Source organism: Podarcis melisellensis, assembly GCF_964234715.1.
Source record: "Podarcis melisellensis genome assembly, chromosome: 17".
NCBI classification, from domain to species: Eukaryota; Metazoa; Chordata; class Lepidosauria; order Squamata; family Lacertidae; genus Podarcis; species Podarcis melisellensis.
The window spans coordinates 12,907,234-12,925,693 of NC_138534.1; the positions used below are offsets into that span (position 1 = coordinate 12,907,234).

At 46.0% G+C, this 18,460-nt stretch overlaps 1 protein-coding gene and 1 long non-coding RNA gene across 3 annotated transcripts; one reads left to right on the top strand and one right to left on the bottom strand.

Moving 5' to 3' along the window:
• Positions 1 to 395: 395 nt before the first annotated feature.
• Positions 396 to 10,846, bottom strand: KCNV2 (potassium voltage-gated channel modifier subfamily V member 2). The gene is made up of 2 exons (XM_081894356.1): positions 8,738 to 10,846; positions 396 to 1,283 (listed from the first exon to the last, which is right to left on the bottom strand). Exons 1-2 carry the CDS (start codon positions 10,100 to 10,102, stop codon positions 1,002 to 1,004), a joined length of 1,647 nt encoding a protein of 548 aa, XP_081750482.1. The 5' UTR covers positions 10,103 to 10,846; the 3' UTR covers positions 396 to 1,001.
• On the top strand, positions 7,193 to 15,958 carry LOC309360370. 2 transcript variants are annotated; one of them, XR_014164061.1, is made up of 3 exons: positions 7,246 to 7,986; positions 10,853 to 10,993; positions 15,729 to 15,958. It is a non-coding gene; the product is annotated as an uncharacterized lncRNA (long non-coding RNA). The 2 variants fall into 2 exon arrangements; XR_014164060.1 differs by lacking the exon at positions 15,729 to 15,958 and having other exon boundaries at positions 7,193 to 7,986; positions 10,853 to 11,054.
• Positions 15,959 to 18,460: the final 2,502 nt, after the last annotated feature.

An 18,460-nucleotide genomic window follows, 5' to 3' on the forward strand; every position in this document is an offset into this window, starting at 1 on the left:
TTCTTCGGTACCAATTGGCCCACCATACCCAAGAGAAAGGCCTCTGGTTTCTTAGGAAACGTCCACTTAAGGACTTTCTTAATTTCATTATAGATCATTTCCCAGTAGGCCTTAATCTTTGGGCAGGTCCACCAAAGGTGATAGAAGGTTCCTTCAGACTCTTTACATTTCCAACATTTATTCTCGGGCAAATGATAAATCTTAGCCAGCTTGACTGGGGTCATGTACCACCTATAGATCATCTTCATTATGTTTTCTTTCAAGGCAGAACATGCCGTAAATTTGGTGCCGGTGGTCCATAACTGTTCCCAGTCAGCGAACATAATATCATTCTTTTTATGTTTTTTGTTGTGAAAACCCAATAAAAATTATTATTAAAAAAAATAAAATAATACTCAAGTTTCATACAATGACTTGTTTTTGGTACCTGCGGATCCATTTACAAGACAAAAGGCGCTTGACGCACCCTCAAGACAATAATAAAATTCTGGTACAGGACACAAATATATTCCTACTTGAAAGTCTACTAAATTCTGATTTTGAGGCAACATCCATCATGCTGGCAAATATGTAAATACCAAGAAAAAGCAGCACAATCCTTTGCACATTTACTCAGATGTAGGCCTCAACTGGATCAACTGGCTCTTGCTTCCTAGTAATAGTGATTAGCCTAAGTTAGTTGCCTTCAATTCGGTTGTGGTGGTGCAGCAATTGCAGATCAAAGAAACGACTGTATTCCTTCTCATTTTCTCAAGCGGATCCTTATTTGGAATCACTCACTGGATCACAATACAATTGATTCCAGAGGCTGCTTGGGCACCGGCTATAACATTTATCAGACAAAATATTAAGAAGGATTATCTTCATTTGTATCTTTTTTTAAAAAAGAAAACATTTTGCACTATACCCCAGTCAGTCTTTTCCTCCCAGTTAACCTGTGGACAAACCTGAGGGAATCTGTTGGCCTCTCAACTCCCAATCCCTCTTTTCCGTCCAAGGTATTAATTGTACCTGTGTCTTGGTAATCGGTTTGGCCTGTTTCCACAGCACTCAGACATTTTCTTCATGGCTCGCCGCGCAAAATCCACTTTGCCCCTGTCCTTGCGTATGGCTGTGTATTCGTAGGCTTTCAGCTTGATGTAATAGTCTGAGAATTTGTTGTACAGGACGGAGATGGGCATTCCGTTCAGAATGATCCCGAAAGCGATGCAGAGGAAAGCAAAGAGCCGTCCGAGGTGGGTTTCCGGACACATGTCTCCATATCCAACCGTAGAAATGCTTACCTTGAAAAGCAAACACAAAACAAGGCAGTTACTCAGAACATCCAAGCCACCTTTCTATGCTGAGGACAGAGGGGTCATTTAGAGACTGGTCTCTGAAGGACAGAGGCGATATTTGTTCCTCTCCATTTCAGGGTTGGAAAGAGAGATTCCTCTGCAATAGATATGAGAATCTGCCTCTGCTCTTCCCATCCCTGAAGACCAGAGATGGCGTTTGTCCTCCCCATCACAGTGCACAGAGGAAGGTGCCCATGGGGGGCGGGGATTCTCAAGCTGTTACTTCTTCCCAACACATGCATCAAAAACTGCACACCATTTAGCTGCCTTTCCCTCCCTTATGTGACAATGATCTCTTTCTATGAATGGTGGTGTGTTTGAGCAACTTTTGAGCCACAGCAGTGTCCTCAGTAAAGCTAGCCAAGCACGTCAATGTCGGTTTCTCATTTCCCCAATCCTAAATTCAGTTCTCTATAGTTATACATCAGTTTGTGAATTTTCCAAACAAACAAACAAAATCCTCATGAAAATTCACCAGCATTTGCCTGCAATTTTCTCGTGTGATACCATTTCATATACAAACTTGCCTAATCTACATTTCTTTTTTGCAAAGCCATTTTCACTAATATTTTGTATGCCATTTTCACAAATTACTTGGTTGGAGAACTGCATTGCAAAATTCGGATCGATGCAAATGTCGAAGGATAGCTGTGTTTTCGTTTGGCGAGTTCACCTTTAAATGTGAACTGAATCCAGTTACCCCCCTATCCCTCCTTGTCAGCTGCTGATTTGACACCTTGGTTTTCTGTGAAGCAGGCAGTGGCAGCAGGCAGTGGTGGACTGGGCTGGGGGTGACAGGAGCAGGTCCCTCACACCATTTATTTCCCCTTTCTACCTATCTGTGGTCCTAGGAATGTCTTTCCCGAGTGTCTTTTTCAAGATCTATTGTTTAGGTTTGAGCCACTTGGTCTATAGGGACAAGGGTGGTGCTGTGGGTTAAACCACAGAGCCTAGGACTTGCCGATCAGAAGGTTGGCGGTTCGAATCCCCGCGACAGGGTGAGCTCCCGTTGCTCTGTCCCTGCTCCTGCCAACCTAGCAGTTCGAAAGCATGTCAAAGTGCAAGTAGATAAATAGGTACCACTCTGGTGGGAAGGTAAAGCTCTGGTTTGCCAGAAGTGGCTTAGTCATGCTGGCCACATGACTTGGAAGCTGTACGCTGGCTTCCTCGGCCAGTAAAATGAGATGAGCGCTGCAACCCCAGAGTCGGGTCATGACTGGACCTAATGGTCAGGGGTCCCTTTACCTTTACCTTTTACCTTGGTCTATACTGGTTGAAAACTACAACCAATTCCATGCTGGCATCGAAGTCAACGCTGCTCCATCTGCCTGTTTCAGAATTATGGTGGAGCTTTGTTTATTTTATGAGTCATTTGTTTTAAGACCTTTATTTGTCACCTTTTGCCAAAAAGGCCACAGGGCAATTCACATAGGAAATAAACAACAAGCCGGTCACCTTTTGTTTCTCCCAGGTCTCTCATTCATGAAAAATGACAAGGCAGCAGCACCTACTTCTCATAATATAATAATAATAATTTATTATTTATACCCTGCCCATCTGGCTGAGTTTCCCCAACCACTCTGGGCGGCTCCCAATCAAGTGTTAAAAACAATACAGCATTAAATATCAAAAACTTCCCTAAACAGGGCTGCCTTCAGATGTCTTTTAAAAAGAAGATAGCTGCTTATTTCCTTCACATCTGAAGGGAGGATGTTCCACAGGGTGGGCGCCACTACCGAGAAGGCCCTCTGTCTGGTTCCCTGTAACCTCACTTCTTGCAATGAGGGAACCGCCAGAAGGCCCTCGGCGCTGGATCTCGTGTCTGGGCAGAACGATGGGGGTGGAGATGCTCCTTCAGGTATACAGGACCGAGGCCGTTTAGGGCTTTAAAGGTCAGCACCAACACTTTGAATTGTGCTCGGAAACGTACTGGGAGCCAATGCAGATCTCTCAGGACCGGTGTTATGTGGTCCCGGTGGCCACTCCCAGTCACCGTATCCAGGCTGTCAAGGTTCTTGGTTCTGCTGTCTCCCTAAGCACACATTGGCCTCTCCCCTTCTGCTCTACCTATCTTCAGGAACGCTTGCCAGGAAGGCGGCTTCTCCTGTTGATACTTCAGCAACTTGGAGAAGGAATGTTTGCAGGGTGGACAGGGTTGGTGGAGGAAAAGGAGGCCAGAACGAAACAAGGAGATGAATTTCCCCCCTGTTTTCAGGGACCCTTAAAGCTGCAAGAGATGGGGAAAAGCAGGGATAGGTGGGTGGTGGTGGAAGAGTCGAGTGTTGGGAACCCGGCACCGACGTGTTTTGTCCGAAGAATGGCATCTCACTTTGCATTTGTCTTTCTGCTGACCTTATCCTGCAATCGTTATTAAAGCCCATGCCAAGGTATTATAGGGATGTTGAGAAAACAGTGAAAGAAATGGCTCCAGACGGAATGTGCATTGGGCTCTCCTTCCCTTTTTAGTGCCTTGGCTTCCGTCTGGCAGCATCCAGGGCAATATTCACTGGAAAGGCAGCCATGCAGTGGGGAGGGCATTTTCCTCTTTCCCCCCAAAGAAAAAAGGAGCCTGATGTTTCAGATGAGTGAAACCTCCTGCTCCCTCCCTGAGCCTGCAGCAAGCGAGCTTATTTGTCGGATGCACCTGGCGCATTTGATGGTCTAAAAGGGATTAGTTTTGTGGCCTGATGGAAATTAACTCACTGGAATTGAATGTTAATGCAGGAGATCTCCGAAAATAAACAGCCAGATGAAAGAGCAGGAGTCCTGGTGGGGAATTTTTCATGTGTGTTTCTTTATGCCTTGGTGAGATGAGGATCGGAGGAAGGATAGGCATCAACTCTGTGGGGCCCTGGTCCCTTTGCCCCCCAATAACATATTTTGGGAGGTTGGACCCCAATATTTTCTGCAAGTTGGTGCCTCCCTCCCCAGCCACTTCCCCCCACTTGGGCACCGCTCTCTTTTCCCAGCCTGTCTCCCGGCTCTTGGCACCTGCTTTGGTCCTCCTCACCTTGACTGGGCCAAGTGAAAAATACACATGCAGAACTAGGTGCTGCTGTTGTCTACAGGTGTCTGCAGCGGTGCAGGATTCAACCATGGGGTAGGGGCATCTGCTCCACTGTTGGAGCATGGGGAAGACGAAGGAGAGTGGGATTTGGAGTTTGGGAGGGTTCGTTATGCCAACAGCCACCAGCCCAGACCAACCACCAGGATTATCATGAGAGGATGGGTATAGATAGACATTCCCGCAACCAGTGCTTTTTTCTGGGGCTTCTCAAGGACATGCAATACCGGCACTTTTTTTCCTAGAAGAAAAGCTCTGCCTGCAGCCTCATGCTGGAGTTGTTCCCATTGCTGGTGTTCATTGGTCACACCCACAACATTCATTTGAAACACTTCTACTACTTTCAGAATTCTGCCTCCCCCCAAAGAACCCCGGGAACAGTTTTTAGGTGCTGGAATCACAGTTCTAAGAGGGCATCTCCTACCCTGATTCTTTGGGGGAAGCCTTGACTGTTAAAAGTTGTGCAAGAGTGCTTTCAATGTATGGGGTGGTTGCGAGTTACTGTGTGATTGTCGTTTTTCTTCCCAGAATAATACCTGCTAAGCCAGGGGTGGGAAACCTTTGACCTCCAAGCAGGCCACTCCCTTTAGAACAGTGGCCCTCCCGATGTTGCAGGACTTGAGGGTTCATTTGTGGAAACAATATACTTCTTTCTAGATTAATCACAATTGCCTAAAATGAATATACTTAGCAGCTAATGGATGACCATTTTCATAATATCTCTCTCTCTCTCTCTCTCTCTCTCTCTCTCTCTCTCTCTCTCTCTCTCTCTCTCTCTCTCTCTCTCTCTCTCTCTCATCTATCTATCATCATATATCTATCATTTATCTCTGTCTATCTATCTATCTATCATCTATCTATCTATATCTATCTATCTATCATCTATCTATCTATCTATCTTCTATCTATCTATCTATCTATCTATCTATCTATCTATCTATCTATCTATCTATCTATCTATCATCTATCTATCTATCTATTTATCTATCATCTATCTATCTATCTATCTTCTATCATCTATCATCTATCTAGTGTGGTGTAGTGGTTAAGAGCGGTAGACTCGTAATCTGGGGAACCGGGTTCGCGTCTCCGCTCCTCCACATGCAGCTGCTGGGTGACCTTGGGCTAGTCACACTTCTCTGAAGTCTCTCAACCCCACTCACCTCACAGAGTGTTTGTTGTGGGGGAGGAAGGGAAAGGAGAATGTTAGCCGCTTTGAGACTCCTTCGGGTAGTGATAAAGCGGGATATCAAATCCAAACTACTACTCCTCCTCCTCCTCCTCCTCCTCCTCCTCCTCTTCTTCTTCTTCTTCTTCTTCTTCTTCTTCTTCTTCTTCTTCTTCTTCTTCTTCTTCGTCGTCTTCTTCTTCTTCTTCTTCTTCTTCTTCTTCTTCTATCATCTCTCTCTCTTCTATCTATCTATCTATCTATCTATCTATCTATCTATCTATCTATCTATCTATCATCTATCATCTATCTATCTATATCTATCATCTATCTATCATCGATCTATCTATCATCTATCTATCTATATCTATCTATCTATCTATCTATCTATCTATCTATCTATCTATCTATCTATCTATCTATCATCTATCTATCTATCTATATCTATCTATCTATCTATCTATCTATCTATCATCTATCTATCATCTATCTATCTATCTATCTATCTATCTATCTATCTATCTATCTATCTATCATCTATCTATCTATCTATCTATCTATCTATCTATCTATCTATCTATCTCTATCATCTATCTATCTATCTATCTATCATCTATCATCTATCTATCTATCTATCTATCTATCTATCTACTATCTATCTATCTATCTATCTATCTATCTATCTATCTATCTATCATCTATCTATATCTAATCTATCATCTATCTATCTATCATCTCTATCTATCTCTATCTATCTATCTATCTATCTATCTATCATCTATCTATCTATCTATCTATCATCTATCTATCTATCTATCTATCTAATCTATCTATATCTATCTATCATCTATCAATCATCTATCTATTTATCTATCTATCTATCATCTATCTATCTATCATCTATCTATCTATCTATCTATCTATCTATCTATCTATCTATCTATCTATCATCTATCTATCTATCTAATCTATCTATCCATCTATCCATATCTATCATCTATCTATCCCCCCACACCATATATATTAGCCTCAAAGGGGAAGGGTTATCAGAAGAGCTTTGCAGCTAAGCTCTAACATGCTTTCATAAATTTGCAGGATGCAATTTATATTCTATAGCTTCTCTAGTTTCTGTAGCACTTCTAGTTTCTGCTCACAAGTCTGTTTACATACTCTGCGGTCCAAAGTTAACACCCCCTGAACCTGCTCCAAACTTGGATTTCTTTACCTATCCAAAGGCGTCAATCAAGGTCACGTCACACAGAATGAGTTTGATCACAGGAAATGTTTGTGCTGCTGAAAACTATACGAGTCCCATGCACCATCTTTCACACATGCCAACATTTTGCCATATGCAGGGAAGTTCCCATGGAAAGAATGTGGACTCAGGCACAATGAACAGGGTTTTTTGTTTTAGTGAAGTGATCGCCTTGTTGCCTTCACATTTGATTAGTGCTGGTGACACAGCAAAGACTTTGGACACCAAAGCAATATGGAAAATCCGAAAACTCAGGGGGCAGAGCTCTGTATGCAGCTTGGCACTGGCAACTCCAGGTAGGAATGGGGAGAGACCCGGTTTGAAAGCCTGAAGATCAGCTGCCAGTGTAGTCAACCCTGAGCTCGATGTCCCAGTCAATGGAAGGCTTTGTTCCTGTGCTCTTATTGCTGAACTATTTGCAGGATGAGCCTCTGTCCTTGGGCTACTAAGACCTCCTGATTCCTCCAGCTGCGCTAGAAGGAATGTCCATTTTCCCATCCCTGGTGGCTCAGGATGCATTTCAACCTATAAATTATAAGCTCTGTATTGCATTACAAACAACTGAGCCAGAGGGTCTTCCCGTTTTGTTATTTTTGTCTGCGGCTGGCTCAGGGCAAATGCAATTTTTAAAAAATCATTTGGGCTCTGCTGTAGCTGTGATCACCAGCTGTCTGGAAAGCCCTGTGACAGTCAGCTGCTCTTATTTTCCTATCTCAAAATTGTTCATCCACAGGGACATTTGGAAACGAAACAAAACTTCTGTAGGGACAGATTCCCAGCCTCACCTTTTCCCCAGATTCCCAGCCTCATCTTCTTAACTGCTGGGTGAGAGCTAATATGTGCCCCCTTCTGACTGCATCGCTAAACCGCTGAGCAGAGCTGCTTTTGTAAACTCACTTTGGAAGGAATGTGAAACCACCCCCGCAGCTCCCCTTATGTATCTGCTACAAAAATACCAGCAGCAAGCTGTCAAGTAGGCACAGATAAGTCACGGCAAAGTTAAGGCCAGGCAGACATGTGCTTGCCCTTCTCGCTTCCTTCTTCCCCTTTCTCCGCGAGAAGCAGCACAAAGTCTGTGGCACAGCCGCAAAGAGCTCTCCGGTTCAAGCTCAGCTGCACTGATTTTAGCCTGATCTACTATAGGAAAGCTTCCAGCTGACGGGTGCATGTTCTGTAAAGTCAACACTCTGAACAGCTCTCTATATTGGACAAACAGGCCAGACCTTACGCCAAAGAATAAACGGACATAAATCGGGAATCACAAGACAGAGAAACCAGTAGAAGAACACTTCAATCTCCCAGGACATTCTATACAAGATCTCAAAGTAGCTGTTTTACTACAAAGGAATTTCAGAAATAGACTGGAATTTCAGAAATAGACTGGAAAGAGAAGCTGCTGAATTGCAACTTATCACCAAACTTAAAACCATGGAGAGACCTGGTCTGAACAAAGACCTTGGATTCTTATCTCATTATACATGACAAAGCCATTTTTCACCTTTTCACCCCTTGCTTTTTCCTGTAAGACCTATTGCAGTCGTTAAGAGTCGTCAACAGGCTCATCACAGCTATCTGCCAATCACCCATTCCCACCACCCTTCTGAGTAATACCCCTCCCCACCTTCTCACTATATAGAAGGGTCTGGAAACTTCTGTTTCAGTGTATCTGAAGAAGTGTGCATGCACACGAAAGCTCATACCAAGAACTAACTTAGTTGGTCTTTAAGGTGCTACTGGAAGGAATTTTTTTTGTTTTGACTATGGCAGACCAACACGGCTACCTATCTGTAACTCTGAACAGATGTTTGGAAAGCCAGGCATGGGGGGGGGGACCCTGCCGCTTCCAAAACAGGCACGCTTGCAAGCGGGGGGGGGGGGAGGAACGAGCATCACATTGCCAGGGAGGTACTTACGGCAGCCCACCACCAGGCATGGGGGATGCTGGTGAAGTTTGTGCTGGAGACATCGTGTTCCACGGTGTAGACCATGGCGGAGAAGGCAAAGATCCCCAGCGCAATGAAGAGCAGGAGGCAGCCCACCTCCTGGTAGCACTGGCGCAGCGTGAAGCCGAATGCGCGCAGACCCGTCGAATGGCGAGCCAGCTTCAGGATACGGAAAATGCGCATGAGGCGCATGATGCGCAACACCTGCCCCACCTTCCCCACCCGCCCCACTTTCTCTATGTCAGTTTCGTGCTGGGAGCCTTGCCCACGAGGCTGGTCCTCGTCCACAAAGCGCTCCAGGAGGAGCTGGAGGTACAGGGGCAGGATGGCGATGAGGTCCACGGCGTTGAGGGCGCTGCTGACGAAGCAGCGGATGTCCGGGGTGGAGACCAGCCGCAGCACGTACTCCAGGGTGAAGAAGGCGATGCAGAAGGTCTCCACGTGCTCCAGCAAGGGCCTCCTCTCCTGGGTGGCCTTGTCCCTGTGCTGCATCTCCTCCACCGTGTTGAGAGCCAGTGCCACCACTGAGATGAGCACGAAGAAGCTGGAGGCCACCCCCATGGCTTTGGCCGTGGTGGAGGAGAAGGGCTTCTCCATGAGGTTCCACAGGCGCCAGCGATGCTCAGCGTAGCGCATGTGCCGGAAGAGGTGTTCGCTTTCCTGCACGGCCGCCTGGGCCCGCAGCTCCCGCTGCACCTTGAGCTGCTCGTTCAGCTCATCCCGCCTCTCCTCGAAGCAGATGCGGCAGCAGCGGGGCGTGTACTTGAGTCGGACCCCCCAGTAGCTCAGCTCCTCCAGGAAGCTGCGGGGACACAGCTCGTCCCGCACCCGCAGCACCCCGGAGGCGTAGAAGTTGTAGACCAGCTGGAAGACGGCCGGGTCCCGGTCAAAGAAGTACTCATCTCCCTGAGCTGCGTAGTCGTCGCAGAGGCCCAGCTGGCGCCAGCGGTCAGTGGAAGTGGCCAAGCGGCCCAGGCGGGTGGTGGGGTAGATGGCCACTGCCTGGTACGTCAGGCGGTAGCTTTGCCCGCCCACGTTGATGTTGAGGACGGAAGACGACGTGGTGGCTCCAGCTGGGAAGGCTGGGCTGAAGGGAAACATCGAGGGGAGCCCCTTCTCCTCTTCCTCGCCCTCTTCCTCCTCGTCCTCCAAGCAGGAGTAGCTGCTCTCAACGTCCTGGGGCAACTGCAATGGGGATCCCCAGTCAGAAGCACCAAAGCCCCCAGTCCCCCCAGTTTCGTTGCTTCCCACGGTTGCATCCCAGGTGGCCCCCGGCCGAGATTCAGTTTTATAGTCCGAGATCAGAGGCTGCTTTCTTTGCTTAAGGTTCCACATGCTTCCCCTTAGCGTTCGGTGGTGGGTACGAAGCTTCTTCTGGTTGCCTTCTCCTTCCTGCCCGGAGCATCTGCCGCCGGAGCCGTTTTACGTTTCTTTTCCGACCGACCAGCAGCTCCAGTTGTTGCAAAAACTCAGTGTGGGATCCAGGCACATGGGGACTGCTGTTGACCGCTTTAATCTTGCTGACAGGGAAGATCTGAGTGCTTAGAGAAGGGGATTTAAAGGCTATTATCCTGTTTCAGCCTCCGCTCCCTCTATCTGTGACGTGAATGATTATGGATCCAGAAATCTGTGGATAATCAGTCAAAAAATAATAATAAGTGTAGCAGAGTCATTACTGCTAATAAAAATAAAATCAAAGGGCTTCTATTTGTGTCACCTCAGCACATACTCAGAAAAGACTTTCCTATGAAGGAGCAACAATGGATATTTTTCGGAATTATACAAAAGACTTTCATCTCATCCCCGATTTCCTATGTTTTCTTCTTCTTCTTCTTCTTCCTTCTCCTCCTCCTCCTCTTCTTCTTCTGTATATCAACTGTTCTTAGAGCCGTTCCTTATGTTTACAGCCCATTTTACAGGCAGAAAAACCAACACTTAAATTTGCTGGGGTTCCTGAGAGTCAATGCAAACGTTAATGTCAAATATTATGTAAAACAAGGGTAGCAAACATTGCTGCGCATAAATTGACATTGACTGCAGAACTCGGCAACTGCAAAATGCCAGCTTTCGTTCTTTTGTTTTTAGATCAGGTTTCTAGACGTCAAGGCTATGAAGACAAGACTTGAAGTTGACAGCGATTTGACAATGCCTGGTCAAATCTCAGAGGCCAGAGGCCAACGATCCAGAATTTCCAGTGTCAGACTCATCAGGTGGAGCTGCAGAAAGGTAGCTCTTTTCTCCCTGCTTTGACTTGCAAAAGGGTGAATAAATTATGCAAAGCATGTCATTATATGCATCCTTGCTTAATTATAAAGGATTACAATTCCGCTTCTTGGAATTTGGATTAACTTGCTTCTGAATTTCCAGGGTGTGTGTCTGTTTGTGTGCTGAGGTGACAGTGCTCTGATCATCATCCAACCACTTGTGTGTACCTAACGGAGCTTAAAGATGAACTTGCCCACCTGGAGAAAACACCTCAAGGTGAAGCATCCGAAGTGGCAGGCAAGCATCGTGCACAAGGGAAGGGCCAGAACTCAGTGGACAGAGAACACACTCTGAATGCACAAGGTCCCAAGGTCAATTGCCGGCATCTCCTGATCTGGTTGGGAAAGACTCTTGCTCGAAACCCTGGAGAGCAGCTGCCAGCCAGAGCTGGAAGTATGGAGCTCAATGAACCAATAGCCTGACTCAGTATATGGCAGCTAGGATTTAATTTGGGTTTCATTTACAGGTGAGCTTGCCAGATTTTCATGTTCTGAAGCAGTTACATGAGCAGACATCTTTTGAAATCTGCAATGCAGTGTTCTACCCAAGGAATCTCATGAAAATGCATACACTGGGGCAGATTGTGCATAAATATCCATATATTAGTGAGAGTAAATACAAAAATGTATTATTTTTATCCTGTATTCTATTCTGGGAACGGCCCTGAGATCTTTTGATGAAGGGTGGTATATAAATTATATATATATATATATATGAAATTGCAAACATGTACATTAAGCAGAATTGCAGACAGCGTTGCGTTATAGAAGGAGAAATTTGCATGAAGAATTTTTATGAGGATTTTTTTTTTTTTTTTGCAAACTGATGTGGCAATGTGGAGAAGTGAATTTATGATTGGGAAAGGATGTTCTACACTAACTAGCAGAGCCTCTCCAAAGTCTCAGGTGAGAACCCCTGGCAGTGCTGCCTCTAGGGATCCATTTCGGTGGAGATCTCGGTTAGTGAAAGTCCTGGTACTGGTGACATGAGGCTGTTTTGCTGAGCTCTGGCTCAGGGGGAATTTTGTGTCAAAACTTGTATGCCATGTTCTATTGAAGATATGCTGCTTGCAGTAGCAGAGTGTGTCATAGCATTACTGTATTTTTCGCTCTGTAAGACGCACCAGACCACAAGACGCACTTAGTTTTTGGAGGAGGAAAACAGTGAAAGCAGCGATCCCTCTTGCTGTTCTGGCTTCTGGGATAGCTGTGCAACTTGCATTCACTCCATAAGACGCACACACATTTCCCCTTACTTTTTAGGAGGGAAAAAGTGAGTCTTATAGAGCAAAAAAATACAGTAAGCTGGAAGGGAATTTTCTCCCACCCCATTGCTTTTGATGGAAAACTATATTTGTGCATGAGGACTTAGTGTGGACGGCAAGCTTTTCTCCTTCTCCCCCCTCACTCTGACACAGCTGCTTTGCGGAGACTGGGCTCCCTGGCAGCTTAAATCTGACTTGTGGGTTGGACTGAATGTCAAATATTTACTGGCACAATTCCCCAAATGCTTGCCATGAACAAACAACCTGGAACTCTGTAATATTTGATCACGCAAGTGCCCTTTTGTTTGGTGGCTATCTTCTCTCTGTTTGGGGCAGTTCTTGTTGAATTGTTCATCGCAAAGAGTCTGCATGGTTTTTGTTGCCCCGCTCAGATTTTAAAACGCTCCTGGGTGTGTTTGTTTGGTTTTGGCAGTAAGGCTGGGTGGGGAGGCATTGAATTTCCATGTGGCTCTTTGCCCCAGAGAGATGCTCTAGATAACAATGCATTGTGGGGAGATTTATGGGTGATGTTTTCCTGCCCCCTTGGCTATGTAGTATACATAGGGAAGCGTTATTCAAATAAAGCAACTGTGACTTGGCAATGGAAATAATTCAAGAAGGTGCGCACTGGCCTAGTGAATTGTTACGGAGCATCGGAAACTAAAGCACTGCTAAGCAACTGAAGATCTGATCAGCCCCTCGGACCTCTGGAAGCCCCATCTATCAGCAAGATGTGGGGGAAAGGAAAGAAGAAAACCCATAAGATCCATGCGGACAGAACCAGAAGTGTTAAGAGGATGAGGAGGGAAGGAATTATTTGACACAGTTTAGGTTTCTTCCCCCAACCCCCAAAAAGGCTTGCAATGAAAGCTTATGAAAGCTCAGCTGAGTGGAGGACAGTTCTCCCATTGCTCGTTTCATGTGCCGTGATGCTCCCTGCTATTTCCCCTCTCTTTCAAATGTCACACAAACCCCTTCTGGGATAAATATGCTTTCTTACATTTGCTTTGGGGAGGGCAGTTTTACTCCAGGCTGGACACAACCCTGTAAAATGAATGTGTTGATTTGATCTCTTGGGTCACAATGAAAGCTGGCCTGTTAGATTTGCACCAAAGAGAGTGAATCTTCCGTGATTCAAAGGGCACATTCACAGCATACATGGAAAGGACACGCGTTCCCTCCAAAGATTCCTGGAAAGTAGTTTGTTAAGGCAGCTAGAAATTGTAGCTCTGCAAGGGGAAAACTACAGTTCCCAAGATTCTTTGGGGGAAGTGGTGAGCTTCAAACGCATAGTGGGAATGACCTAAGATCCTGGGCTCACCTGCAGGCTTTGGAGAGTAAGATGGGGTGTCCCTCATCTTTATCAGTTTTATTATCTTGCTATTTTATCTGGTGCTGAATTATTCTGTTTGTTTTCTTGCTACGCTGCCGGGTGAATGATTTAGTTGCTGCGACTGATGTTTTTAACTGATGTTTCATGGCCTTACCAGCAAACTTGCCGGGAAAATCTGAATACCTTCTGGAGGATAGGTCAAATGATATTACACTGACCGTGGCAAAGTTTATTTCGGAGGTCGCAAGAAACAGACAATCACACTCTAGACATAACAAAATGACCTCCTCAGTCTCTTTTGCCTGTTGTTGGGTTGTTTTAACTGTATCTTGTTTTGAAACCGTTTTGTGGGTCTATGGACCGCAATAAAGATATTTGATTTGAATTAAAAAATAATATTGCAAACTGATGTGGAAAAGTGATGAATTGAATTGAAGGCTGGCAAAGTGAGGAACCTGAGAGAAGCCTAAACTGACAGATTCACTTGTCCCTCATGACTCTCTTCCCAGCAAAGTTTTTGTGCTTTTAGCTGCTGCCAAGCAAAGAGAAAGACAACAACGCTCTTTTGAGTGTGGCAATGCAGGGATGGGAAAGCTCTGCCTGTTGAATTTCTGCCTGTTAAAAAGGTAAAGGGACCCCTGACCATTTGGTCCAGTCGTGGCTGACTCTGGGGTTGTAGCGCTCATCTCACTTTATTGGCCGAGGGAGCTAGCGTACGGCTTCTGGGTCATGTGGCCAGCATGACTAAGCCGCTTCTGGCGAACCAGAGCAGTGCATGGAAATGCTGTTTACCTTCCCGCCGGAGTGGTACCTATTTATCTACTTGAACTTTGATGTGCTTTCAAACTTCTAGGTTGGCAGGTTGGCTAGGTTGGCAGGAGCTGGGACCAAGCAATGGGAGCTCACCCCGTCGCAGGGATTCGAACTGCCGACCTTCTGATTGGCAAGTCCTAGGCTCTGTGGTTTAACCCATAGCGCCACCCACGTCCTGCCTGTTACTCACTAGCTAAAGACAAGGAGTACCTCTGGAAAGTGGCAACTTCCCTGTTAAGTGTTGCATAAACTTCTACTAACGCAGTAGACCAATGCCCAACACACTTGTCTTTGCCCTGCAGAGTTTTAAATGAGCTCCGCCAGGGAGCCAGACAATCCATCATTCTCTGCATGAAGGCTTGTTATCTACATGGTGATGGCAAATACGAGGCCCACCAATCAGGACACAGAGCCAGCAAACACTTGCGATCAGGTGTTAAAGAAGCCAGGAGAAAAATATATACATTGCTTTCTCTGAATTAAGGTTCGGGGCAAATGGGATATCCTCCTACTGCCACTCAGCTGAGAAACATGATTAGCTTATATCAGTGCAAGAGGAAGATAAACTGAACTGCAAATGTCAGTGCAACATGTTCCCGCAGAGCAGATTCCTCCATTTTAAAAGAGGAATATTTGAAAATGTCAGGTAGATCTGAAGGTGTAAAAAAAGCCAAATAAATAAAAACTGAAGCTTTAAAATGTCAGGATTGAGAAAGTTCTAACTTCTACGCAGCTGAAAATGCCGGGAAGAATTCTCTAATTTTCTTGTGTGCTTTGAGTCGCTAGATCACAAGCTGGTCCCTTTTGATTCCACCAAAGATAAAGCTCTTCATTTCAGCAGTCCCAAACATTCTGGGGTTTTTGGGGGGTTTGTGAACAGTATGAAAACAGCGACATAGCACTGTCGTTCCAAGGGACCCTGTGGGGTAGTGATCTGGGTGCTGGCCAAAGTTTGGGGGAGACCAAGATTCAAATCCTCCCTCAGCCGGACCTACCTTGCATGGTTGTTTTGAGGATAGAATCAGGAGGCACCAGGTCTCTTGCCTTGAGTTCCCTAATCCCTGCCCTTTCGCCGGACTTCCTGGGGTTGAGAATAGCTGAAGCTCAGCAACATTTGGAGGGCCAAAGGTTCCTCACACTTGGCTCCAAAAATGTGCATTTGTGTGGGAGGGAGAATGACTCCATTTAATCTAAGGGTGTGCACCGAGAGACTTTCTTGTTTCTGCAATCGTTGTCCAAGCAGTACTCTAGAAAATACAGCATTGCTCTCTTTTTCCTACCACCAGGGGGAGGCTGATGGTACGAAATGCAAAACAGGCAAAGCAGAGCTGTGGTCTCCGTCCCACTTGTCATAGTTCTGTGTGTAGCCATCAACTCTAAAATTTGACACGGAGGAAACAGCAGAAGAAGCAGAGGCAGAGGGGAACCTTGTGTTTCTTCTCGCATGCTTAGGCTGAGTCACAGAAGCAGAGCCTGGGTGCCCATTTGGTGTCCTCAAGGTGATGCTGGATTCCAGCTCTGAATAATAATAATAATAATAATAATAATAATAATAATAATAATAATAATAATAATTTGTTATTTATACCCCACCCATCTGGCTGGGTTTCCCCAGCCACTCTGGGAGGCTCTCAACAGAATATTAAAAACACGATAAAAGATCAAACATTTAAAACTTCCCTAAACAAGGCTGCCTTCAGATGTCTTCTAAAAGTCAGATAGTTGTTTATCTCCTTGCCATCTGATGGGAGGGCGTTCCGCAGGGCAGGCTCCACCACCGAGAAGGCCCTCTGCCTGGCTCCCTATAACTTCACTTCTTGCAGTGAGGGAACCGCCAGAAGTCCCTCAGAGCTGGACCTCAGTGTCTGGGCAGAACGATGGGGGTGGAAATGCTCCTTCAGGTATACAGGACCGAGGCCGTTTAGGTCTTTAAAGGTCAGCACCAACACTTTGAATTGTGCCCGGAAACCTACTGGGAGCCAATGTAGGTCTTTCAAGACCGGTGTTATGTGGTTTCGGCTGCTGCTCCCAGTCACAAGTCTAGCTGCCACATTCTGGATTAGTTGTAGTTTCCGGGTCACCTTCAAAGGCAGCCCTATATAGAGCGCATGACAATAGTCCAAACGGGAGATAACTAGAGCATGCACCACTCTGGCAACAGTCCGCGGGCAGGTAGGGCCTCATCCTGCATACCAGATGGAGCTGGTAGACAGTTGACACAGAATTAACTTGCGCCTCCATGGACAGCTGTGAGTCCAAAATGACTCCCAGGCTGCGCAGCTGGTCCTTCAGGGGCATAGTTACCCTATTCAGGACCAGGGAGTCCCCACACCTCCCAGCAGAGGCTGGGAAGCCCAATGGTCAGGGAAGATGGTAGGCAGAGGGCAGCAACATCTGTAGCGCAGAACACTGGCTGCTTCCGGAATCAGAGCATGGGCACAAAGCGGGCCGAGTCCAAGGTTTCGGGGAAAGGGTGGGGTTTGGAGAAGGACTGGAAGGGCGTGAGAGAGAGGGCAGGCCTCCTAGCAGGCACTTCCAAGCTCACGGGGTGGTGAGGAAGAAAGGGCAATGAGTTCGAGAGAACAAGCGACTGTCAAACAGCGGAGAACAGCCATCAAGAGAGAGATGTTCATGAGGAAAAGTGTAAGGGAAGCAGAAAGACCATTGAGGAGATTGAAAGTAAGCAGCACAGCAAAAGGGGAGCTTGGAAGATCTCCAGAGATCATGTCTACAGGGGGCTCCTTGTACTAAGAGACTCAGCATCCCAGGAGATACAAGGGGCTCCTGCTGAAAGGGGAAACCAGCATATAAAACCAGGGCCGGATTGCGGTTTGGTGAGGCCCTCAGCAGCTCCTGAAGGTAATGGGGCCCTTTATATATCCAGCTGTCGTTTGTCAACAACAAATTGTCACTGTTTTTTTTGTGATGAATACAACTACAGTGGTACCTCGGGTTACATACGCTTCAGGTTACATACGCTTCAGGTTACATACGCTTTAGGTTACAGACTCCGCTAACCCAGAAATATTACCTCAGGTTAAGAACTTTGCTTCAGGATGAGAACAGAAATCGTGCTCCGAAGGCACGGCAGCAGCAGGAGGCCCCATTAGCTAAAGTGGTGCTTCAGGTTAAGAACAGTTTCAGGTTAAGTACGGACCTCTGGAATGAATTAAGTACTTAACCTGAGGTACCACTGTATATGGCAATTTATGGACCTAATAGGTCCATACACAACACAAAAAACTGCTGCTGTATGTAGCTTTTATTTTATTTGTTTTTTTATCCTTTATTTTGGAAATATACATCCAGTTTTTCCCCCCTTTAATTTTTTTGGCCCCCCCGACAAGAGAGTGGGGCCCTAAGCTAGAGCTTATTTAGCTTATACGTAAATCCGGCACTGTATAAAACCTGTTCTCAGCATTATTATCAGCAGGAAAACTACGCTCTGTTTGCAAATCCCTTTAACAGCCGAAACTCCGACCATGGTGTTCATGGGAGTTTGTCAGCCTGCACTTTAGACAGGTATTTGGCATTATCGTTCAGACTTCGCTTGAACACCCTGTGCTGCTTATCTGATTTTCAGGCTAGACCACAGCATTGTTCTGAGAAGTTCCCTGTCGGATTCGCCATGCCTCTGCGCTCATGGCACTGCCAAAGAAAGAGGCTTGGGGTGGGGAGACGCTAAGGGACAACTGGTTCTTTTTTTGCCGAAATTCCATTCATACTTCCATTTCTGCAGGCATTGACTTGGGCACTGATAGCCAGCCTTGCTCTGATGAACTCATGGCAGCTTACACACAAATTATAAAGCACAGGAGTGAGAAGCAAATCTTACATAATGAACAGCAATAAGGACAACAGCATCACAAAGCATCAATTTGCAGAGAGGCAAACGTATGTGTTGTGGATTCACATAGCGCTTTTGGAGGGGTTCTTTCTGGTCCTCTACATTATTTTGAAATAGCCTGCATTAGATCCGGGCTGTATCCAAAGTTATTCCTACTCAAAGAAGATGCAT